Source organism: Corvus cornix, chromosome 17 (genome assembly GCF_000738735.6).
Source record: "Corvus cornix cornix isolate S_Up_H32 chromosome 17, ASM73873v5, whole genome shotgun sequence".
Classification (NCBI taxonomy): Eukaryota; Metazoa; Chordata; class Aves; order Passeriformes; family Corvidae; genus Corvus; species Corvus cornix.
The window spans coordinates 1,984,617-2,010,582 of record NC_046346.1 but is presented as its reverse complement, the minus strand read 5'-3'; the positions used below and the strand labels follow the sequence as shown (position 1 = coordinate 2,010,582).

The window sequence follows — 25,966 nt, the reverse complement described above, 5'->3', positions numbered from 1 at the left end:
GCACTGTTCATTGTGTCTGCAAATAACCTCATGGAAACAAGGAAGAATCCACACACAAGGACATTCCTTAATGGTTTACAGCCCTTAGGGCCGTGTTACAGGGACTGGGAGTGGGCTGCGAAGTGTTTGAGTCCTACAGAGGTCTGGACACTTTGAGTTATAACTTCTGTAAATTGTAATCTCTGTTTGGGGATTTTAATTCCATGGATTCTGAACTTGATGTCATCAAAGTCAGATGAAGAGTCACCTGTGTCTGTACCTGGTGATGAGCTGGGAACAGTAAAGGGAGAGCAGAGCAGGGAGGCGGGAAAATCTGACTTGAGTAAAGAGAAACCTGGGCAAAAAGGGTGAAGAAGCTGTGCTCTGTGAACCAGGCAGGCAGCATAGATACAAGTCTGGGATACAAGTCTGGGATACAGGCCTGGGATACTTCCCTTTGATCCTAGAAAAGGCAGAGCCAGGTGGAGAAGAGCAGTGTCCCAGCTAATGGGGCAGCCCATGCCCAGAGCCCAGTCCTGGCTTTAGGGAGTCATTTATCCTCCTCACTTGTCAGCATCCAGCCCTAAAGAAGGGCTGCCAGATGTCACACCTAATATGGGATTTTCTGTACTTTGCCTCAAATCCTGGGATTTGTTTAAAAACATGTGGAATATTACCTTTCTTGTGCCTGAGCTGAAAGATGGAAATCACCTCACAGCCAGTGACCTCCCAGGCTGTTCTTTCTGACTTTCTTGGCTACTCAGGAGTCAGAGAAGATCCCATGTTGTCAGACAGGTGGAAATGCTGCTCTGAAGTCAGACAGCTGCCAGCTCTGCAGTCACCAGAGGAGCACTCCTGATCCTGGGCAGGACCCTCCCTCGGGAGTGTCAGTCCTTCTGCTCTTACATCCCAGGGCTTACAGAAGAACCACAGACTTAACAAAGGTCTTTCTACTCCTGACTACCTCCAAGGAGTACCAACTGCTCAGCAGGTGCAGTCTCACCTGAATAATGCACAGGAATTTGCCACTAATTGAAATATACATTAGAGGTAAGCTAAAGTTAAATATTTTTTTAATTGCCCCCCCAAAGGACATGAAGAAAAAACTGTATCTCACTGTGTTGTTTAACTTTTTATGTTATGAAAACCACAAAGAAAAAAGTTTATTTTTAAGATAATGGTAAAATACAACAGAGGGGCTGAGTCAGAGACAGGACTGTCATCTTGAGAGCAAAGTTACCGTTTCATTTAGGCTTCATTGGAGTGGTCAGGATTGGTGCTTAAGATGACATCTGTGTCCACCAAAACCTTCCAATATTATATTTAATCATTGTGGAGACATAGGAGTCCCACAATAAAAGCGATGTATTTTAAATTTCCTGATCATAATGCTTTAACCTTTGTATTACTGACACCCAAGATTCAAATAGAAATGTGCACTGAAACTCTGTAATTTTATATATTCCCAATTTTTTCTTCTATAGGAATCCATTTAAAATTACACAAGAAACCTCTCTTCATCTTCTGAGTGTTTCACTGATTAGCATAATTTATAGCCAGTTTTGTGAATAAGGTGATTGTACCCAGGTGATTGCAAAAAGGTCTGTGGATCTCAGCTTTATAAATATTATTCTGAATCTAACTTTGTTAAAGTAATTGATGTAACATGAGTGAGTGCTGTGCAGAGCTCTTCAAGTGCAGAGACCACACACTGTGTAATCTCTGGAGCCAGTCCTCATCGTGCCTTTGCTTTTCTTAGCAACAAAATTAACTCCATCATTATAAAATTTAGCCAATACTTTACCTCTGCAGTCAGAATCTTCTCACATGAGATTCAGCCCACACTCTAAATCCTGCCTCTGTTATGTGTCACTCTTTGCCTCGGAGAACTGGAAGAGTGACTTTGCAGTCGCTCAGCAGAACCAGAGACGTTCTTACATCAGGAGGTGTTGCAGGGGAACCCTGGGAGGTCCATGAAGCACCTTCCACACTGTCTCTGACAATTAGAAAACCTTCAAGCCCTCTTCTTTGGAGGGTCCATCCCCAGCTGGGTGCTCCAGAAAGGGAGGAAGAGTTTTCTCTCAGCAGGCAAAGCCGTAACTCAAGGTCAGCCAGGTGAAAGGAGGTGCCCAAGGCTGGGCAGGGACTTTGTCACAGACAGTGAGGCCCCAGGCGGTGCTCAGCTTTGTGCTGGGCTACAAAATGAACCCTGCAGAGCCCCTCCCGGGCTCGTTGTGCAGCTGTTTGGCTGCTCAGGCTTCTCGTGCCTGTTGGATTTGCCTCTTGCTCCCGTGTTCTCTTCCTCTGTGAGCACAGGGCTGCCAGAAGGGCTGGGCAGGTGCCCAAGAACTTTTAAATACTCTGGTTAGGAATTGGTGGGAACCTTGTCAGTGAGTCTGTGTTTCTCTAAAAAAGTTCTGTGGCTTGCTCCTGGTCCTGCTCACGACAAGGTTACTTTGAGGGAGGAGGATGCGAGTCACCCACTGTCAGAGCCCTGTGCCAGCATGTGGGGGGTGACACAAATGGGACAGGAGCTAAAATCTCCTGGAAACTTGGGGTGATTTTTTAATCTTTACGCAAATTCCTGGAGAACTGCTGAGATGAAAACAGGCACAGCTCTAAACCTGCATGTTCTATAATGATGAGATTCTGGGAGAAGCTGGAATCCTTCGTACAGGAGAGTAGGGAAATAAAGGTTCCCAGCTGCTAATAATAACAAGCCAGGGATTCTTCTTGTTCAAGCTGGAGGAGAATTGCCTGAAAGTCTCTGGAGAATTCCATTCCAGCACTAGACATTTGAAAGATTTGGATCCCGGTCTAAAATATTTCCAGTGCTTGAGTGAATTTCCAACACTGAGCTAATTTTTATCATAATCCCGTCAGAGAAACGAAATTTATGGTGCAGTCAGCCATCAGTTTAAGTATTTTGAGAGGAGTATGGTGACTAGAGAGTCTGCTGTGTGTGCAGGTCCTGAGCATCCACTCACATCCACTCTTCCACTCAGGAGTGGAAGAGACCTGGAACAAAATCTGCTGTGGTACAGCTGGCTTTGAAGAAATAACTAGCAATGAGTTTGAGGTTCCTTTATAGGAGAAAAAAGAAAGGGAAAAAGAATGCAAAAGCCAGCTTGGTTCAGTGTCTGGGCACATTTTCAAGGCCTCTTTTATTTTGAGTAATTAATTCTGTGTTTTATTAGTAATGAAAGCAGGGGCTATTTTGTGCAAGGCTGGAGCAGTTCTGGGTGACTCGGCAGGAAGTTAAACTGATGTAGCATTACTTTTGCAATTTATCACCTGCCTGTAGTGCTTACTCAGGGTATAATACAAGTTTATCATTGTTCAGAGCAATTATATTCTAAATTCACTTAATAATTACCTCTCAAAACCAGATAACTTTAAAGAACTGATTATTTTATAAGTAACTGGAAAAATCTCTAGTGTGACATCTCTTCGTTGTGGCAGCCTAAATGCAAGCTGGCTTTTTGGTGATCTGTTTCAAATTAAGTGATTTCATTACATAAATGTATGTATTGGGGCTTGAGTGTGGTGTATCCAAATGCTTGCAGCCTTCCTACACATTTGTAATGATTCCAATGATTCCAAACTAGAGACGGTTTTTTTATTTGGTGGATGAAAAATCCATTCTATTTTGTCTTTGGTTAAGGGAACTTGAAATACTAGATAGTATAAATGTACAGCTTCGAAGCTGGTCACAATTATTGGTAGAAGTGGTAGACATGGCAGCTGAACACAACAGACCAACCACAGACCCTCCAAAGCTTTTCTTTCCTGGTTCTGTTTTCTGCTTCTCCAGGTGTGGAAGGCCCTGGGAGCTGCGGGGTCCCTGCAGCTGGCCCGGTGCAGACCCAGCTCTAATTGATTATCCCAGCATGAGCTTTGAGGGTCCCGCAGTCCCTGGCCAGGCCCTGCTGAGTTACTGCACAGCTTTAGGCAGCAGAGTTTTAGTGACTGCAGCAAATAAATCTGCTGTGCTTTATGGAGCACGGAGAAGCTTGTTTTCTGAATTTTAATTGTCTCAATAAATCGTGTTAAGATTGTGTTCTATTAGACTGCAGGAAATTAATGCGAGTGGTTCGAATATGGGCGTTACTGGGAAGGTGTGTTGCTCACAGGACTGTTAGAAAAAGGGTTTTCAAATCTGGCTGAGCAATAACGAGGGTGATAAGGATTGTAGAGATATGGAGTGCAGCTTCCCAGGAATCCCTATTCAGTCTTGGGTTTACCTACAGGGATTCTCTTGTCCCTCTGGGGGACTAACTGATGATGATTTGCAGCTTGTGCTTCACAGAGGAGAGGAAACGTTTGTAATGGGGCTCAGATAGCTCAGGCGCAGAGATTGTGAGAGGGACATCCTCGTGTCAGACTGTTGTTCTGGACATTTAGGATGAATGATGAAGGATGAACCTCTGCTCTGCAGACAGGCTGAGAGGGTTGGGGCTCTTCAGCCTGGAGAAAAGGCTCCGAGGAGACCTTAGAGCCCCTTCCAGTGCCTAAAGAGGCTCCAAGAGAGCTGGAGAAAAATGTTTTGATGCTGTGACTTGAGAGTTTGCTGTTAATGAGTGCAGCAATGAAGATCAGCAGATTTTACTCCCAGCCTCCCTTGGCCCTGCTCTCAGGGGAGGAATACTGGTTCTTTTCACTGAGGGGTGGTTGTGCCCCTCAGGGTCGGAAGGCAGGAGCTGCTCTCGTCCTGGCACCGGGACAGCATCCAGATCTTTATTTGCAGGATTAGAATGTTTTCAAAAAGATAGGCCAGGTCGAAAGCTCTCCATTGCTGTGTCTCCCAACGTTCTGCTGGAGAGCTGGAGTGATTGATGAGCATTTCTCGTTGCAATTACAGATGAGCAGCAGCAACCCACAAATCATGGCACGCTGGGTAGGAGTTCCTGAGCCGCTCTCTGTAGTCTGGCCAGCAAATCATTAAATCAAGCGAGGATGAGCAAGGGGCTGCTGGATGTTCTCGCCTCAGCACAGCAGCTGAGAGAGCTGAGTAAGCTGCTGTCTGCCTAAATCAATCCCCACACTGGGAATTGAAACAGTGCAGGCATGAAGCCTGTCCGTGGCCACATAAAAGCCGCATTATGGCTGCAATTTAGGGGACTACGCCTAAAGCAGCTCTTCGAATCCCTAATCCTGGGAGCTCCGAGGGAAGAAAGCAGGGAGGCCATGCTCAGATGTCTAAAACTTTCCTCCTGACCCTGACTCGAAGTGGGGGACCTGTCCTGCAGAGAAGCCAATCCATGGGGAGTTCATGCACTGTGTATGTTGTAATGGGATTTTACAATACAGATCCTGGCACATATATTTAATATCTGACAATTCACATAGCTTGGCTGGCAAGCACACTGAACATTGCCAGATTTATATAAGATCCTGTGAATTCCTGACCTAGATATTCCTTGGAGGAGGGAATTCAAGAGCAGGAGAGAAGCATGAACCAAGTATGGTAGACTGGACTCCTCACTTCTGACCCATTTCCCTTATTTCTTTTGAGTAGTAAGAGTCTTAAAAAACCACAAAATTGGGTTAATGAAATTATTTAAGATGATTAGCTCACTCTTAAAGTTGTTCCAAGTTCAGTCTTTATACAATTTACGTTATGCTTGGGGTACTGAATAATGAAAAATCTAAACAGAGCACTAAGCCTCAATCCTACATGTAAATCTGTGCACATGTGCTGCAAACAAGATAGCACCCATGGACAGATTTGTTTGTGTTGCCTTGTGAGCCAACTGCTGTGGTTTTGCTTCTTTTAATTATTCAGTCCTGAAAGAATTTACTGTGAAATCCCACCAGGCAGAGATAAAGACTGGAAACCTTGTAATCTACAACTGTACAGGAGGGTCAGTTTATGGCCTGAACGTGCTGGAGAATTTAGATGTGGAGAGAATCTTTCATAGTGAACTGGCATGAAAACCTGTATTATTTCAGGGCTTTGCAGCATATAAATTGTGTTTATGATGAAGCTAAAGCTTGGAAAAACCAAATTGGTAGATCTAATCCAGATTTGCTAGTCTGATGAATTTTTCCTTTTCAAATTAATTCAGGTCTTAAGATTAATTCAATGCCAACATGACAAGGGCAAGACAAATTAATTAGCTTAAGCTCCATGAGTTGTGAGGTTTTTGTCTCTATGTGCTTTGTGTGAGGGTGTGCAGGGCACTGCTGTGGGTGATTGACCGTGGCAGGGGAAAGAAGGGTCCTTCAGCTTCACCCCAACACCGCTCCCAGCCAGGTGAGAACTTTGTCAGTGAAAATACTTGAATTTTCCTACAGTCTGGAACTGAAGACCACATTCCTAGTGCACTTCCAATATTAAACTGTTCAGCTGAGACTGCTCAGGAGTCACAAGTAATGCTTTAAAAAAAATTTTAAAATGTTTAGTTGTAGAGAAAAAATGCCCAGGTCTGGTCTCATAAAAACAAGCAGCCAATTTTTAAAAAATGTTGGGTTCCACAGTATCTGGAATTCTTACGTGTCATAACCTTGTTAAGATAATTACAGTAAATGGCTTTTCTGCAAGGGAATCCCCCGACATTCTTCCTTGGGAGATTAAATCTTTGCTGCTGTTCTAGACAGATTCTGCGGCTGAGTGAAAGTCTCTCCTACCTCCTTTAAAAATATCAACAACCAAAGAGAAGACAACACTTAATTCATTTTTACAAAAGGAAAAGAGAGTCATGTCTTGGGAAAAAGGGAAATCAAATAAAAAATTTAATGCTGGAGAAGAAAGGCAAGAAATGCAGTTGCCATGGAAACCGGAGCATAAGTAGAAACTTTCCAGCAAAGAGCAGAAACTAAAAATGAAAAAGCAGAGTGGCGAGGCTTGGCAGATAGCCAGGAGCTTCCTCCACCTCCTTCTCGCCTGTGCTCCTGGTGGGATGCTCTTCGTCATCCTTCCACAGGCTGGAGGTGCTCTGGGCATTCGGAGAGCAAAGCTGGGGTCGGAGCACTTCTCAGGGGACAGCGAGTGGCAGCATCACTTGGGATGAGGCAGCCGTGCCAAAATCCTCTGTGTGCTTCAGCTTGGGGCCACTTCCACAGGAGAGGGGAAAATTCACTGGGAATGGCCATAATGTCACAGTGGGCTTGGGAGAGAGTGGAAGCTGCTTGGTCTGATGGTCACAAATCACCAAGCAAGTCCTTGATTCTTCTTGTGTCCAAACCAAGGTCTGGGAGTTCACTGCAGCAATAAATAATTTGTGTTCTTTGATACTTCTCTGATCCCTTTTTCATAGAGAAAAGATTCCCTAAAGTTTGCTCCAAGTGCTTCTGTGCCTCAGACTGGCTGGGCACCATACCTCAGCTCTCTGATCCTCATCTCCCACCTGGGAGTCACATTCCTTGTCAGAGTTCTGCCATGGGCGCAGGATGTGTTCCATAGTGGTTGTTGGCTGCATCCCACGTGTTTCTGAAAGCAGAGGCATATTCCAGACCTTCAGTTTTGTCCAGGGCTCTGGGTTCATTTGATGCTGGCACATTTAGCTCAGTTGTATGCAATAAAGTAATGCAGTCATTGGATTAGCAATTATTAAATTCACATATGCTTTTTAGTATGACATGGAAAAAAGCAGGTTGGAAAAGCTGGGCAGGTTCCCAGGCAGGGCTGTAAAACCTCTGTGATGGCCAGGAAGTGATTTGGGTGAAAGACTGGGAGCGTACCCAGGCCTGTGTGCTGTTACAGATGGAAGCAATGAAACCTGGGGTGTTCAGCTTTCCTTCAGTCATGTTCTTGGAATTAAGTATGGGTGTAAGTTTTGCTAATTTGCCCTCAGACTGTTCAGCATCTTAAATAATTGACTTCCTTTTCGTGAACAAAATTAAAAATGCAGTGCAAGTTCAAAAAACCCACTTGACCTCTTTGTATGTGGAATCTGGACAAACTTACCTGGGATGCAGCACCACGAGTTAGGAACCCGTTCCTCAGTTTGTCACTAGAAATAAAGCCTATACGTTTAACTCGGCTGCTTTGCCACTGACTTTACTCCTCAGCTGTCCTGCCACGGTCTCACCTGGACTATTCCTCGTTTAAATATTATTCCAAAACACAAGGATTTGTGGTTTGTTGGGGTTTATTAGGTTGCAAGGAATGAATCCTTGAGTAACGAACTTCACTGGGATTTCCAACTGAGTAAAAGGAATGTTTTGGGGTTTTTTTTTATGTTCTTTAGCATTTAGGCAAGGAAAAAAGCAGGGAACATATTTCCTAAGCGCCGTAGAAAGGGGTTTTTAAGAGGAAACCCGCTCTGGGGAGGGAGCGGTACCCCCGTCCCGGGGATGTGGCAGCGATCCCGGCGGAGCCGGCGCCGTCCCGCCTGCGGGCGGCAGCAGAGCCGTGCGGAGCCGCTTCATCCTCGCCTGCGCCGGGACCGGGACCGGGACAGGGACAGGGACAGGGACAGCCCTGCCGGGGAACAGCCCGGGCCGGCGCTGAAATGAGGAACCGACCTGAGAGCCAGCGCTGGCCACAGCACACTTAGCACCTCGGGCACTTCCCGTGAAGGAATTCCCTGTGAGCAGCTGGACTTGCAGCAGGGCTGTGTCCAGAGCAGAGCAGCTTTTCTTGGGCTTTAACGTGCTGACAGGGCGTTTCTGGAGTTTTCAGCTGGAAAAGCTCCCTCCCTTCTCCCGTGTTCCTCCGTGCTCAGTGTGGACAACAAATGTTTTTCCGAGACCACTGACATTGTCTTGGTTTATGTGGTGTAAATTGAAACGATCTAATTTCTGTTGCAGTAGTCAAAGCACTGAGGGACTCTGAGGGCTTGTTTGTGACCTAGGAATGCTCGGAAAAGTCAAACCAAACTGCAGAGAGGTGTACAGTGCATGTGTGCAAAGCACAGCCTGGCCACAGCTGGGAAAAGCTCCACAATACCCTGTATTACGTGGGTTTATACCCAGCTCAGTGTGTTATGGAAGGAAGTTTATGAGTGGCACAACCCAAACAAAAAGAGCACTCCAGTTGCTGCCAAGATGAGATTCCAGGCTGCTCTTGACTGAACAAGACGCCTTCCGTGTAGGATTACCACTTACTGTGTGAAGGTAACCATGGGCTACTTCCTGGAATTGCAAAGAATGAGCATTTTTGGAAATTCCAGTTCCTGATGTCTGTTTTCAGCATTGCTGCTAAGTGTTTTACCACTTCAGGTGTGGCAGTGCTTGCCAGGTTGTCTTGTTTGGAGTAGATCGGGAGGAAATTTGTACCCCTGTCCTGAGGAGTTCTGTTAGGAGCAAAAGTGCCTTTGTATAATGAGCTAAACAGGACCCTCCAAAAGCCCCTCAGTTCCAGGAACTTACCCTGACACAGTAAGTGTGGGATTCCTGATCTCTCTGAGACTCTGAAGAAGGCAGAATCTGACCTTTTCCAAGGCTGGTTCCTTCAAAGACAAATAGTGTCCCTGTAAACATTCCCTGCCCTGCTCAGGATCACAGGGAAGTTACATTTTAGCCCTGGCCAGCAAGAATCCCCTCATACTGGTGAGCCTGCACCCTCAGCAGCTTGCTAACATGGTATAAATCCTGCAAGCTCAGCCTGGCCTCCAGGCCTGTCAGAACACTTAGTTTTGGGGAGCCAGGCTGCTCAAACTGTGGTGGTGGTGGGATAGTCTGTTCCAAAGGTTGGCAAAGCTCAGAGTTTTGGAAACAGCAAGAGGTATTTGTCAGCTAATGTTCAGACCTGAGAGGTCCTGCTGTCAGAATATTGATCTCAAATTCTTCCAACATCTCTTCTGTTGGGAGCTGGACCTGAATTTCAGAGTGCAAGATGTGCTCTTCCCAGATTGTTCCCTGATCTCCCCCCTACACCTTCCATTAGCAGTTCTGTGTACATGAGTCTCCCTTGTCATCCTGTCAGCCCTCATGGTCTTTAAATAGTCTGTAGGCTCTGGGTGGTGATCACCACATTGTTCCCCCTCCCTCTGCAAGCTGCTCATGGAAAAGAGGACAAGAATTACTTGCTCATACATTGCTTGTTCATAGTCCAGTTTTAAAACCATCTCTTGCTCATTTGCCGAGTCCAGCAAACCAATATCCTGCCCAACTCCCTGCCCTGCCCAGCTCTCAGTGAGCACCTTAGATCCTGAGTTACCCTTGGAATTCCAGAGGGTTCCTACCTAGTCCCTGCTGGCAGCAAATGCAGACACAGCAGTATCACGGCTAAAACGGGCTGCACATAGGGAGATCCGTGTTCCTACTAAATTGTTTGGTTGCTATTTTTTCCCCTCGAGGGCAATTCCATTCATCCCCTTTCAGAAGAGCCTGTTAGACTCAGCCAGTCCTGAACTCCCAACAAATGTCCTTTAATAGTTTCGGGTTTCAGCTTGGCGGCCTCTGACTGTGTGTTCCTTTAATACATTCACGACTCCCCTGGGAGAACTAAGCCAGGAATAACCAACACTTTCTTAAGCCAGGCCTCCTGCTTTAAGGTTGTGTTTCTTTTCCTGCCATATATTCCCCTTGCTCATCTCCACAGCTCCCGCTTCCTTGTGCTTTGCATTGCCCATTCTGAATTCAGGTGTTCTCAGGTGTCTGAGAGGGGAGTGCTGCATCCACTGCTTTCAATTTTGCTGGCTGAAGGAGCATAAAGGACTCTTAACATTCTCTGCAGTTGCCGCTCAGCTTGGCATACTGATCATTTCAATAATAAAGTGTTTCCTTTCATTCTCCAACAGTCAGGCCCCTGCCAGAGCCATAATTGTTCACAGATGACTCATTTTGGCTGCATGATCAAAACCAGGGAAAAGTGCTGTTTGCACAGGCTTTGAAACGTACAAGATGGGAAGAGATGTTCACGCTTGATATTTGTACCATATGTGCTTTCTAAATTTTATTATAGAACCTTTACATTTCAAAAGAGATTCTAGTCTTATCCTGGGGATGATTTAGAAAGGAAAAGATAAGTAGAGTTTTGAGTTAGGCCAAGATTAGCAAAGATTGACAGTGTAGTTTGAGCAGTGAGGCTGCATCCTGCTGGGGCTCCTGGTGGGAGCTGGGCAGTGTGGAGGGGTCGTTTCTTCTCAGAGATAAATAGATCTAGATCTGTGTCGAGGTATCTGTGCATTGTTTAGGGGCTGCAGACTCGGTCATGTTTTATATCAAAGTCCCTCTGAACTCTTCATTCTTTGTAGAATTTGTTTTGAAATCCTGCACTCAGAGTTGTAGCAGGTGTTTGCATTTTCTTCCCTAATGAAAACACAAGGAATGTCTGCACAGTGCACGTGATGCCCCATCCCCAGTGCTGGGCAGTGCTCTGCCCTGCCTGGCTGTTGTTCTCTTTTCCCAATGTTTACCTCAGATGTACCCTCTGGGAGGGTCAGCAAAGGGGTCAGCAATGAAGTTCTGTTTTAGGGTGGAGGAGAGGGAAGTGGGAGGATGATTCCTGCAAAGCCATTCATCACCAAGCATGAGCTGCGTCAGTTAGGAGCTACTCTTTGTGTCTCCTCCCAGAATTGCTTTGAGGCCACCCAACTGTTTTAGATAAAACACCAAACAGACAAACTTTGCCTTCTTTCCGTCAGTGTGGCATTTTGACTAATGAGTTGTACAAACCCTGCAAGCCAGGTCGTCCAGGACTGCTGCCACGTGGATGTCTGAGGATGTGAAGACAAGCTGCTATTGGATAGGCCTTTGCAGGGGCTCAAAGGAAAGAGTTAGACTTGTTAATCCAGTAAAAATGAGTATACTAGAAGAATAAAGGATATAAATTCAGTAGGAAGAGGTTTTTTTAGTAGCCTTTTCTCTCTAAAAATATAATGGGCGTGTTAGTGGAATGGGAACATATAGACTACATACACTTGTGAGTGAAAGATCTGTATGAAAAAGTAGGAGGATAAGCAGAAAAAAATCAATTTGGACTGATGCTGCAGTAAAGGAGCATTATTGGGCACTGTGTGCCTTGCTAGACATTCTCTATTATTTTCATTTGGAGTGTCCTTTATCTGATCATCACCCAGTTCCTGCACAGGACTGATGAGGTACCGACCCAGCAGGGTGAGAATTCCCAGGGAACTCAGGCACTGGAGGTGTTGGATGCCCTGAGGTTCCACATTTCAAAACATCCCAGCCCTTGCTTTGCTCATGGGGTGTTTTTCATATTTCTGTTGTTTGAAGGAGGCTCTCCACATTTTGCAATCAGCTGCACTCAGACAATAACATCTCTCAGGGCAGCCCTGTGTTGTTGTGCCAGAAGGAAAAACGTAAATTTAAATAAACCACCCTCACAATGGTATTTAAAAACTGATTGCAGGATTTCCAGTTGCTTTTGTAAAGCCCTCTTCAAAAACAATAGCTACATTTTCATTTTTCAACTTGTTACCAGGGAATTCTTTTAAAACAGAGGGTGTTTTCTGTGCCACACTGTCATGTCAGCCTGATAAGGAAGATGGCTAAAGATCATTCTTGCCAAAATATTCCTTGGTTGAGTCATCTGATGCCAAAAAGCAAGTGAAACGAGCAACTGTATTTGCAGTGGAGTTTGCAAATTTTGTGGCAAGGAAAGGAAGAAAATAATCTGTCACATGAAAAATGAAGTTTAGATTGTGTGTATATAAATCAGTGATTTGTTATATGAGCGTGAGATCATTATCGGGCATTTAAACATGAATTGGAAGTGCCTAATCTATTAATTAATCAGGAAATAAGTTTTACATAGCATGTGTAATCAAGTTAATCTTTCATTTCACTTGCCAGCAGAGATGCTTCGTTCATTGGATGTTGTCATGAGATTAAACACCCCGGGGGCTGATTCTTGCTGCTGGGGGAGCCTCAGGTGTCCGGATGGCATCAGGAGGGGAGGGAAGGCGGCTGCTTCCCTGGAGCCCACTGCATTCCTGAGACTGGGAGAAGTTGTCTGTGCACAGAGGGAGTTCCTGGGCTCTGCAACACCTGTAAAACCCTTCTCTCCTCCCCACCTTGAGTTAGAACAGACTCAACTTCCACGCAAGCAAGGAGAGTGATGCCCTGCAGCAACTTTCTGAAAGGTTCATGGTTTTTTCCCTGACCTTTTAGCACGCCACATTGGAAAGCCATTGAAACAGAACTCACAATAAGTAGCTGAGCCTTCTGCTAATAATAACCCATAAATCTGGCACAGAAAGTCAGTGATGCCAGACTTTTATCAACTCTTTCCCTGCAGCAACATAACAGCAAGTTTACTGCTGAAATACAAAGTAAAAATATTTTTAGGAGTTAATTTATTTTGTTATATGAATATTTTGATCAAGGTCAATGCAGATTATGTAGTTTCTTACAATAATTTGTTATTACATCTAATAATTAGGTTCTTAACCTAGAGGTGATGTGGGTTTTGATTATTTAAATGTGCAGATAGGAAAGATCATCACCTGGGCTCCCTTCCCACTGAAGGTTGGACCAGGTGAGATTTTGAGGTCCCTTTCGAGCCCCTCCAGGGTCATGGCAGAGAACTGCTCCAGTTTTGTCTTGGAGAAGGAAATGGGACATCTTGGGAAACCCAGAGCTGAAGTTACCCTGTTAATCACTCAGTGAATCACTGATAACATTTTATTTTAGTAATAAGGGATTTTTGGAAAGAGCAGTCCCCCTTAAACAAATACTTCCTGCCAGCAGCTCGGCGTGGAAGACACACAGTGCTGGGAAGTGTTGTGCAGCTCCCAGTCATGTCTGAGGGACTTTGTAGGGATTTGTACAAGATTTTTCTTTTTAGTTTGGAACTTTTGCTGTACAATGGAGACTTCACTCTCCTGGGTTTTTCCTCCTGTTGAAAGGAGCAGGCTGGTCTGAAGCACAGGATGTTTGATTCTGGTAGAATTTTCTTCTTCCATCTGTGTTGGACTCTGTGTGTTTAATTGCTTCATTAGGTCTGTGGAAATTTAGCAAAAATCTTAAGATCGATTTTGACTTTGTAAATTTTATTAGTGTCATGACCAGCCAGGTCATAAACCTGTGTACCTGAGTGGAGTGTTCTTTATCATCAGGAGTACGTGGCAGTAGAGCAAGTGGAGTGATTTTGTTTTGGTCTCCCCCAGCTTGCTGAAAGCTGATTTGAGAAGCTGATGTTCTTTAGCTCTATTGTTCTGCTGGGAAGTGGGCAGGAAATGTGTTGTGCTCTGAGGTCAGGCTCGGTGTTTCTCTGCTGTTTCTCTGCTGTTTCTCTGCTGTTCCTGGAGTTCATCGTGGGCGCAGGAAGCGTCTCCGCGGTTCTCAGACATGCCGGCTCTCCGTGCTCCGTGCCCTGCCTGGGGACAGAGACCCTTCCCGTCTGCACCTCTGCGTGTGTTTAACACAGAGCACGAGGATAACGTGCTTGGCCACCTCCTGCTGGCCTCTTGGGATCCAGGGTGTTGTGAATTCCCATCAGGCAGTTGCAGAAATTAAATGCGATCCAAAACTGAGCTTGTTGGGAATTGGAGGGTTTTTCTCTCAATTCCTTTTTGGATAGTGATATTTGAGAAATTCTTTCATTCACATTTAAAAAATATATTATGACTCTTTCTTAAAATCAGGACATTATAATTTAGAAGCAAATAACTGACTTTCCCGCTTAATACTGGGCACATTCTTTAGATTTTTTTTTTACCTGAGTGAAAAAGAGGAAGTTCATGTGTTTTAAGTACATTAAACTGAACAAGTATTTGCAGAAGCAAATATGCAGAAGCCTCGGTGCTCTGGTGGACAAAAGACACTGTAGGAAAAAAAGATATGATTACGTTTAATACTTACTCATCCCAAGGGGCTTGTCTCAGGAGAGTGGGGAAGCTCCATTTGTTCTTTGGTCAAGGATAAGGGGTGCAGGGTATCTGCCTCGCTCTGCCCCAGCCTTCCCACGTGGTGCTGAATAAATCGCTCATGGCTTCACTTCTCCAGTCATAGAATGGGCTTGGGAACTTCATTATTGCAGTTTGTGCAATACTCTGCATTTCCTTAGATCATAAGTGCTGTGCATGAGGAGTCAGCTCTTAATTGGTGGTTATGCAGATCCCAAAACAATGGGGCGTTGATCCTTCTTTGCATCTCTGGCCCCACCATTGTAAATATATAATGACCATAATGACAGTAAACAACAGGCACAGTCTGCATGGAGGGAACAGTGATGCTGAAAGAATTCATGTCCTGGTTTAACTTCCAGGAGACCGCCTGAACACCTATTTAATATTTCATTATTCAGATGTACATTTTTCCTCTTGCTTTTTCATATGGCACTGCTTTTTCTGCTCATTAATATCATTAAATATCTATACTATGTATAATGACTCCCTTTCATTTACATTTGGATTTCATCCCCATACACACAGCAAGAGTAATCCATAGTGTTGTGGTAGTGCTGACACCATTGAATAAATGGAGAGCGGTGAATTCTCTGCCTAAATTTAAAGTAAATGTGTATTTCTTCTCATTTTGATCCCCAGTCTATGGATCGTTTTGTTGCAGTGCTCTCAAGAAGCTGCTACATTCTACCTAAAGTAGTAAGGAAATGAATTTGCCTATGTGCACTCTTAAAATAATCATCATGTTCTGTTAAAATACTAAAAGGAAGTGGTTTACTTTAGTTGTGTGTATGAAACTTTCCTTCATAGGTCTTCAAACAAATAAGTCACTGAAGATTTAGGTGTGGGTACGGCTGAATTGAAAGTTAAGTTATCCTCACACAAAGGAAATTACCTTCGTCCCTGGCTCTGCTTATGAGCTGATGTATCCCTGCCTGGAAATCTTCAGAGTGTGCTGGACTGGAGTCTGCAATGGACTTGTGAACAAATTCAGGCAGGCACACGCTGGGAGTGTCTGGGAGCACTGACAGAACCACTGTTTCTCTTGTGTTGTAAAAGAGATAGTTTGCACAGATTTGCCTTTCCTCCTTTTCCCTCTGACTTCAGGAGGAATTTGATCCTTCTTCAGGCACAGGGGGGTTGCATGTGACAGGGAAATTGGGGTTGCAGTCTGATTTTGATTCAATTTCTTGATGGTCTGTCTGCAGTTCATTGGCCTAATGCAAATTAGAAATTAAGCTGATACCTGCCACTCCTCTCTGCTGGCCCAACCAAAACCTTTTCTTCTTGTTTGGTTCAGGTTGTTTGCTAAGTTTTGAAAGCTTCAGTTCTTTATGAAAGGGGTCTGGGAAACTGAAATGAAATCCCTGAAGCTGCTGTCTCAGAAGGCAGCCTGAATTCAGAGGCCATGAATTCCATGTGTGAACAAGTCAGGACGTTCTCAAACCTGTCCAAATCGGGGGGTTGGGGCTGGACTGGACCCCACTGAAAGAGCACGGAAACTTTCACCTTCAGTATAAGGAATTCATGTTCCTTGCCATAAACTCAGAGGGATCTGGGTTTAGGAAGGTTTAAGGGCAGGGTGACAGCAGTGGGTGACACCCAGGTCAGCCCTGGGTGCCGAGTTCTGTGCTAAAGCCCAGTGGTGCCTCAGACTGGATATTCTACCACCGTTTGGTATATATTTAATTGTCTTTAATTCCATGGGTTAGGTTTGTGCTCAGTGTTGGGGAGGAGGAGTTAACACCCCAAAAATCACTGCTACATTTATCTCCAATTGCTCTTCTTCCTGAAAGATCCAGCAGATCCCCGTGACTAAGCTCATCCAGCTGCCTTTTGGAGGGAGCAGCCAGACTGGGATGTGTTATTTTAGAGACAGAGATTTAATGTTGTCAGCTTTCCTGAGCAGTTCATAATCCCACGTTTGTGAGTGGCAGATTCCGCTGTACACAGAGCATTTGTGTCAGGGTGTGGCTTTCAAAAAAGAGAAAAAAAAAGTAGTAAAGAAAGAAGAAAACAGAGCAGTGTGTATTAATTGGGAAGGTCTGGCCCAGTCACATCCCCCCAGGTGGGTTGTTCATTTTCCTGCCTGCTGCTCTGTAGCATCTGAAGTTAAAGTCTTCAAAAACCTTGTTAAGTAAGAGAGACAGAGCCAAGCTGGCAAAACTGGAACACAACTCCCAACCATTTATTTTTGCTTTTATATAGGGCTGCTTTCTGCTTTCTCTTGTCAGAATAGTTTATAGTCCCTCATTAACTTTCCTGCTTCGTGGTCACCTGAATGATTGTTTCTGAAGGTACTAGGCTGATGAAAAATAAAAATCCCCAAGCATTCCCACCTCACATTCCCTCAGAGCTTGGGGACATCCCCAGCACCCGCCTCTCCCGAATCCCCAGTGCTTTGAGCATGAGTCACTTGGCTCCAGTTAAGCAAAATCAAACCTTCCCCTTTCAGATCACATGAATTTGGGTAAGCTTTTAAAATGGTTTTGTTCAAACTTTCATTTCTGTCAGTGCCTTTTTTTTTTGCTGTTGGGAATGACAAAAGTAAATTGGAGAGGCCGTTTTAAAGACATTCTAGTGATAAAGGCATAATTGTAGAAGACTCTCTTCAGAGCTTTCATCCCAGTTATTATGACACAAAATTGCAGAGAGACACCTGAATATTTGGGTGCTTGTCTACAGCAAATCTTTAACCAAACGTCAGTATTTTCAGCCTTTCCCATCACTGTATTCTGGATGTTCTCAGCTCCATTTGGGAATTGAATCAGCTGCACAGGATGAGTCTCTGGTCGTCTGGAAAACGGTTAAAGTTGTCCCTGTATTTTTTTTTTTTTTATGTACCCAAATATGAAAAAGAAAATTATTCTGGCTAAGAAGAAGAGCGCAGATGTGCAGTAAGCGAAGGCTTTTCCTTTTTGCCGGGGTCTGCTGTGGGATGTGGTGAGGGCCGGTGCAAGCGCAGAGCGATGTCCCGGTGCAGCATCCCCCTCCCGGGGCAGGGAGCCTCCGCTGTCCAGCTGGGATCTGCCTCCTTGACCTGAACTTGTCGCTGCCCTCCCGATTGCTCGTTCCTGCACTGCCTGAAAGCTGGCGCCGAATTCCTCACGTGTGGCCTCAAAACCAGGCATGGACTTCGGGGAAGAGCCAGACTTGGGTTTTCCTCCTGGAAGGGCCTTTCTTAGCTGACACACGGTGTGGGTTTACTTCTCGATGGAAGTAGGAAGCACAGGTTGTGTAGAATTCTGATGTTTTCCGTGACTGCCAAAATGTGTGAAATCCTAAAATTGGGGAGGATGGTTGGTGCTAGGGAAGGGACTCCTGTCCTGGTGTGGTTGCTGAACTGGAATCGTTTCTGCCTCTTGTTACTGGAGGTACAACACAAGATAATCCAAGGAAGCTTTCCAACCTCTGCAGAAGCTCCGGCTGACAGGGGAGCGGGGCTCATCCACAGCCAAGCCCGTGTCTGGTCATAAGACACCACAAAGATAAATTTGCACAGAAGTCTGGGAAAAATGACAAAACGAGGACACAACACAGAAAGTTATTGTGCAGATGTTGTTTTGCAGCTCATCCTACTCAGATGAGGTTTCTCTCTTACCTGCCAGCCTGGGAGAAGCAGCAGCCACACATTAAGTTCTTGGCCACCATTCTGGGTCTCTGAAATGTTTTCTGCCACTCTTCCTTCAGAGTCGTTTTTGTGCCAGCAAGGGAGGAAGCTTAGGTGCAGGATTCTTGACAATTCACTTCTGACCTTTTGAAATGGTAAATGTGGAGTGAAATTTTTTATCTGTTTAATATATTTTTTTAATTTTATTTTCTTCCATGGCCTTAAGTGTTAATTCTGCCCACTGAAATGTAATTTTATGGAGCAATATGAGCCGGAGGCAGAATCTTCGCTGCCATCAGGACCCAAATGGTAAATAGGCCCTTTCTCTAATTTGTGGGATGTGCTATAACTCAGTTTGAATGTTGAAAGGAAATGGGCCTCCAGGGGAGTCTGGAGCTCTGTTCATTCAACTTCTAATTAAAGTTTTCCCCTCTCAAATTTCACTTTATTTTCCGGGGCTTTTGCTCCATGATGATTATTAACATGTGTCCCATGGCCAGGAAATCATTATCCCCTTCCCCAACGCAGCGTTTCCCAGATCCCTCCTGCAGCAGAGCCGCAGCCTCCTCCCGGCGATGGGCTGCTGCTCGGGGCTGCTGCTCGGGGCTGCTGCTCGGGGCTGCTGCTCGGGGCTGCTGCTCGGGACAGGCGAGGGCGGCCGGAGCCGAGGCCGCCGGGCCGCGCTGCGCAGGGAGCTGGGAATTGTTCCAGGACACTTTGATCAGATGATGCTGTCTGGCGGAGAGGATCCAGTCCAGGATTTCTTCCAGCCTATGCTTCACGTTTCAGGAGCCCAGGCCAGCTCTGGCTTCCTATTACTACTCCAGCAGGCTTATCTTTTTGGGGGCAGGAGTTGTTAGCACAGTTTATCTTGCTCGCTGCGAGTCCTCTCTCAGCTGAGACATGCACTCCGGTGCCGCGTGCTTTTTCTCCGTCTCTCTCTCTCTTTTATGTTTTCTTCTCGTTGTTTTTCTTTTTAAATGTGTCAGGTGAAGAGTTCCTCTTCCCCCCTCTCCCTTTCCACTCCAAAGAACCACCCTCCAGTTCATTAAAACGCTGGGACTGTTTTGCTCCTGTGCCAGAGGGGAGAGCGAACCTGTGCCTGCATGTGTGTATGTGTAAAATAGATCCAAAAATGTCCATGAACAGCAGGAAAAGTTCCGGGAGACCGTCTTACTACTACCGACTGCTCCGGAGGTCACGACTTCAGAGACAGCGAAGCAGATCCCGCAGCCGGAACAGGCTTAGCAGGGGTAATTGCAACCACAGTTCTCTTTAATTGCCGCTGCGCAGCCCGCGGCCGCCGCTGCCAGGTAGCGCCTTAGGTAGGTGCGGATGAGCCGGGCGAGGATGGGCAGTGGCCCCGCGCCCCGGGAGCGGGTCGGGCTCTGCACAAGGTCAGTGTGCGAGGGACTCGGGGCAGGCGTGGCTGCTCTAAGTGTAATGTCACTAACCCAGGCGTTCCAGCTAACCACGGGTCAGCTTTTCAGTTTTGTGTAATTAAGGTAACTACTTTTCCGAGATGTTTGGAGGCCTAATTGATGCTTACAGAGCTTTGAAAGGCCGTGCCTAGGAGATGGTGTCTCTCTGCAGAGATGTATTGCTGGAACTTCTTGTTCTTCATGAGCCGAGTGTCACCAGGGGGTTGAGATGACAAAGCTGAGAACAGTTTAGGGGTAGGATTTTCCAAAGAGCCTAAAGACTGTGCTCCCAAGGCATTGCAGAAACCTGTGGGACTTGAAGCCCCAAATCACTTTGCACTTTTAAAAATCCTGCTCTAAAAGGGCCTATTTGTCCTCATCAGCAGGAGGGAGGTCCACAGAGGAATCTTTCTGTAGGGCACAGGCAGCCCATTCCTTCTACTGGAGGCAGCTCCTGACCCAGTTGCATTTTTAAAATAAGCTATTCTGCCTTTCTCTTCTAGTGTGAAATAACTGTTTATTGGGTCTTTTGCCTGTTCTTAAAGCAGCCAAAAAGTGGGAGTCTGGGAGTGTTTTCCTATTGAATTTTTTCAGAAAGGAGGAAAGAGGGTTGTGTTTTCCCTCCAGTGCAGCAGTCCTGATATATTTATCATGCTGTGAGCTTAATCAAAGCCATTAACTGAAAATAATTCCTTTTTTTCTTCTTATTGTGTGACTAAAAAGCACAACTGCAACTTTGCATCAGGTGTCTGTGCAAATCCAGGCTTGGACTTGTCTCACTGCAGTTAATTCTGATTTACGAAGTAGATTTTAAACTCAACTTTAGCACTGCGAGATTTAGCTCAGTGCAATGTCCCCTTTCCTCTTTTCCTGGCACTCAGGACAATTTTAAGGATTTTGAATCACTGCTGAGAAAACAATAGGAAGCTGAATCAGTCCCTGAGCTTCAGCTTTTCCTTTAAGCAGACAGCGGTTTTCTTTGCATTATTTTTTTTGTTGTTTTGCCTGTCAGGGAGGAGCATTTGTAAACTCCCAAACATGTCCCAGTTCCCTTTCCCTCTTTATTTGTGTGCTGCACAAAACCAAAATATTTTACTGTCATTTCAGTTACTGTGACAAACTAAATGTGTTTAGTTTCTTTTAGGTAACCCAATGTGAACTTAATGGCATAATTTGTCAGGAACACGAAGAATATACAGGCAGATTTGATAGAAATGGGAATCAGCCCGAAAGTTTGTAAGAAATTGGATTTGAACCAGCTGAAATCTTGTTGCTGTTGATCTCTCCTGGAGTATTTTGTGTTTCTCTCTGGGATTCCTGCCTCTCAGCACTAGCTGAGCTCCTCTTATCTGTAGATCTGAAAGAGATTTGCAAAGCTGCATGAGAATTTTCTCTTTATTTTTTATAGGTTTTTGTTGTGCAGTGGTGGTGTCACGCAGCCAGGCCACGCAGTGGGTCAGAGGGGAACTTGGTCCAGGCTGGGCAGGGTGATGGAAGTGCTGGAATAATGCAACAGGAACTCTCCTTGACAGTTTTGTTTCCACTGGAAGAACGATGAACAGGAGGCTGTAGGGGTCTGGGGGCTGTGGAAAATGCAGAAATCAGAATGAAGTTCTAGATCTTGGGGGGTGATGTAGTGTTGAATTCCAAACCCTGCAAGTCTGGAGGAAGCATGGAGCTGAGGGCCCCCTCCTCAAAGGCTGATGCACAGTGGAGTTTGCTGTCTCTGGCTGGGATACTCGGAGATCAGGAATCCTTAGTGGGAGGTTGCCATAAATTCAGGCGTGCTGGAGTTACTTCACAGGAATTGGCAATGTCTGGTTTGCCACATGTGTGTTTCCCAGACATCCTCTTGGCAGTTGTTGCACTCTGCAGTCTCTGGACCCTTTGCCAAGATCCCCACAGGGCCCAGGTGAGCCTGTGGCTCTGCTGGAGGAGCAGTGATACCTGGAAGTTGATCTTTTCCAAGGGATGTCAGATGCTCAGCATGCTTTTGGACCAGGAGCCGGCTGGGGGTCGGGCAATCCTTACACATTTACCAGGGAGGAGGAGATCTCTGCTGGCACAGGATCCCTGTCCCCATGTGGGACCATTCCCTGTGCTCCCTCCATCCCAGATGATGAATGCCTGGTGCTGGAGCTCAGGCTGGAGCACCCAGGAGTCTGAGGTGCTGCCAGTTTGCTGTGAGTCAGAGCCCTCTTCCAGCCCCCTCTGCTTTGTATCCACCAGGTTCTGAACACACAGGAGTTGTGTTTGAAAACATGTACTTACATGCTGCCACAGCCCACTCTCCCCCCAGAGGCACTGCCACCCACCCACACCTGCCCTTCTGACACTGCTGCTGCTGCTGCTGCTGCCAGCCCTTGGTAGGGATGGAGGGACGGAGCCCATCCTGCCCCAGGAACAGCAGGAAAAGTCAGGCTGGGGTTACAGCTTGCACGGCTCTGTGAGGGCTGAGACCCAGTTTGGGAAATGGGTTTTGCTTCCTGAGGTGCAGAGAGAGCCACTCCCTCAGGAAAGTGCTGCTGTGGTGCTTTTAGCTGGGCAAAGTGAGCAGAGTTTGCATTTTCTGTGCAAGGATCTAAGGGAAGGAGGGGAGAGCTTTGTGTTGGGACTCCAGATGGAGCCAATCTGCTGCAGCGTGTGCAAAAACGTCCAGGACTGAGCTGATGGCAGTGACAGCAGCTTGTTCAATGGTTCATGTGATGGCATCCTCTGTTCTGGAGCTGTCTGGTCAGCCCTGGTGCCTTTAACACATTCATCACATTTCAGTGTGTTTGTCACTCTGTGCCTTTGGGACAGGCTGGAATATCTGAACAGTGACGCTGGTGGGGAGAGCAGAGCTGAGCAGGAGGGGAGGGCTGCTCTGAGGAGGCTGATGGGATCCTGCCTCCAGCACGTTTAAACCATGGCTGTTTGAGAGTTGGTAAAGCATTCAGGCTTCACTGTACTGTTAATCTCTGCTGGAATGAGGGCAGTGCCTGAAACCCCCGGCTCTGCCCTCCACAGAGAGTCAGGACATGCTGCAGGTAAACATTAGCTAGATAAAAAAACTACCTGCAGAACCCCTGGGCCATCTGCTCAGCTCAGAGATGTGTGGGACTGTGGGAGGAATCGTGGCAGTAATTATGATTATTCCCAGGTGATCCATCTCATGTAGTGGAAGGTGCTTGGGAGGCATTGAGGGGAAAAGGAAAATTTTCGGGGACAGCAACACCTGCTTGTGGCTGCACTTGGGTCTGTGGCTTTCTTCAGGGTCTCTCTGCCTCTCCTTACTCATGGACACAATGAGGGAGTGGGAGTCAGTGGGAAGTGTTCCGAAAATTCCCTTTGCTGATAGAAACCACTCATGGGTGCTCCATTCACAGTCCCATCTCTGAGCCAAATGCAGCTTTGGCTTCAGGGCTTTCTTGTGTAAAACTCTGTAGGCAATCAAAGTTGGCATCAAAGCCCTGAGTATTTGAGAACATTGGAGTTCCTGATCTTGAAGGTTCAGTGTTCGTGATACTTCTGTCTCTGTCAGCCTCAGACACAAATGTCTTGCTCTGAGTTCTGTTTATCACAGATGCTTTTCAAGATGTTTTATGAAAAGGATTTTTATTAAACAGGCTTTCTTCTTCCTTTCCTTTGATGGCTGCTGTGAAGCGAAAACTGACTGATCTTCAGCAAAGCCCAGAATTTCAGTGCACCAAACACTGAGCAGGGAGGCCAAGGTCAGGCTGGGTTTTTTTCTCAGCACAGGCTATTCAGATACACATCTGTTGAAAACAGCTGGAATTTAGTCTTTCTCTCTCTGTTTCATGAAATCAAAACCTTTTAAGTGATAAATGAGAGATCAGCTTATACCCAAATAATCAATACCTTGGAGGTTCAGGCACTCGCTTGGGACAGGGGAAGCAGCGACTGGAAAATTGTCCCAGCATGTCCCAGAGTGACATAACAACTAAGGAGGTTTTATTATATTTAAAGCCAACTGAAATTGCACTCACCTCTCAGTAATCTTTCCTAGCTGAAAATCTGTTCTGCAGTACGTTAACAAAAAGTGATATTGGACAAGGAATGCCATGTGGAATTTCTCCCTTTCCACCTCTGCAGGACTTTGTTTTTCATTTAAGGGCTGGGAGAAGGCAAGTGAGGAACCCAGTCATAAATATTAGCAACGGGCTTGGTTGTTTTTTTTTTTTCCAAGGGTGGTGTCTTTTAAATGCCAGGAAAAGGAGACCTTCCTGCTTTGCACTTTTTAATGATTCTTGCTTTGTTTTTCAAATCTCTTTTGTGGCATTTTCTGTTTCACCACAGAAGTCTTGCAGTCTTTCATTGAAATTTTAACAGCATGGCTGACAGATGCCCATAGAAAAGATATGCAAAATGTTTTAAGCTGTGCTGTTTATAGGAAATATTCACTGGCAGCTGTGCTATTTTTAGCAGCAGTGCTCCAGCTGAGACTTTGCTGTGTTTGCTCAATGCTTCATTGTCTAGTAAAAATCGAGACTAAATTTAATGACTTGGGAAGTGGTGCATGATGGAGGAATTCTGGAATTGTTTTGATATTAAACAATGCTTAAATCTCAGAATCCCTTTAATAAGCAAAAATTTAGAGTGAATTTATTTGAGGCAAGATTATTGGACTGACCCTTCAGCAGGAGCGAGGTGGCAGCAGTGCCTTGACTCCCTTTGCTCCTACAGCAAACACTGACCTGCCCCACCTCCTCCAGACATGTCAGAAATGCAGGAACATCCACACTCAGTGAGTGTTCTCTGTGAAAAATTCCTACGAGATCAAAAATGAATCAAGTTGTAAAACTTCCCCTGGGAAGCCCCAGTGGGAATCTCTGAGGAGCACTGTCTCTTTTTGCTCATCTTTATCTCTGTTTACAGCCCTCTCCTGCTGGTAGCACCCTCCTTTTCCCCTGACAGTGTTCCTAGGAGGGGCTGACTGCTCTGAAAGGAAATAAGTAGCAGATTTGCTCTCGAGTAATACAGAATGAGGTTTTATCTACAAGCCATAGGTAATAAATGAGAAAGAGGTTAAAAACCCTGCTCTGAGTCCAAACTAGAATTGCATCCAAAAACATGCTTAGAGGGCTTTCAGCAGACTTTTCATGATCACTCATGTATTAGAGTAAGTTTGTGTCCTTACAGCTGTGGCAGTCCAAACAATTTAGACACGGAGCTGCCTTTTAAAGCTTTTAAACCTGTATTTCCCTTGAAGGTCTTCTAGTGTGCCACTAATCCCCTAAGTTAGTGCACTGAAGGCACTCTCTAATCCTTTAATTCACTCTGCTCTCAACAGAGACAGGAATGAGCTGGGTCAGGGAACATTCTCATTTGGGCTTTATCAGTTTTGCTTTTTTCAGCTCAGACGCTACTGAGGGTAGTTTGCTTTCCTTTGCAACACTCCAGAGAATATTTTAGTTAGACATTAATTGTTTGTGTGTTTGTGTATATGCTTATTAGAAAAGGTGCACAAGCCCCAGAACTCCCTTCTCCTGTCATTGGTTTGTGCAGCCTCAGGGTCAGGCTTTTACACTGAGTTCCCTTGGGCCCCTTTGGGCATCAGAGAATGTAAAAATAGATGGCCTTTGAGAACTGTGAATCCATTCCCCACCTAGAGCCGGTGAGGGTCAAGGAACAGTGTCAGCCACAGGTAATTTCTGGAAGCTTTTTTCCTCCAGACCTACATGAGAGAGAGATTCTGACTAATGTTTCTTTGGTGCTGAAGGTAAAGCTTTGAGGTGATGAGCAGTGCCAGACAAGTGTTGTGGTTTTATTAATAAGCAGAAACTCTAAAAGACTGGTTAGAGCAACACATGGCCTGAATTTGGAAGGTTTGTTCTGTCCATTGGTTTTTTCCTTGCATGAGGGGCATGTCTTTGTAGTAGGTCTGGTTTGGAGAGCCAGGCTGGGACCACAGTCAGCTCCCGGAGGTTCATTAGGAATCCCAGCCTCTCACATTGCTCCAGAAGTTCATCTGAAGTTGAGCATTGAAGCATTCAGTTGGAGGAAAAACATGCCCTGCAATTGTATGGACTTGGAGAACATGGACAGGAATAAAGACGACAAAGTTTTGCTTCATTAACATTTGCACTGAAAGAGGAATCCTCAGATGCTGAGCACTTAATGTTTCCTTTTGAAGAAACCAATTTATGTGAAGTGCAAGTTTCTTTTATACCTTATGTGCTCATATTTTTGATTTC

General features: G+C 45.5%; 1 protein-coding gene across 4 annotated transcripts in view; it reads left to right on the top strand.

The window, feature by feature from the left end:
• Window positions 1–25,966, top strand: part of LOC104688508 (DAB2 interacting protein) — a 163,888-nt gene that overhangs the window by 12,613 nt on the left and 125,309 nt on the right. Inside the window, exon 1 of one of the 4 annotated variants that reach the window (XM_039561594.1) lies at window positions 19,221–19,601. The exons of the other annotated variants lie outside the window; for them this stretch is intronic. Coding sequence (XP_039417528.1) covers window positions 19,463–19,601 — 139 coding nt within the window. The 5' untranslated portion in view covers window positions 19,221–19,462. Of the gene's footprint in view, window positions 1–19,220; window positions 19,602–25,966 lie in introns of those variants that run through there. 4 annotated transcript variants of the gene reach the window in all.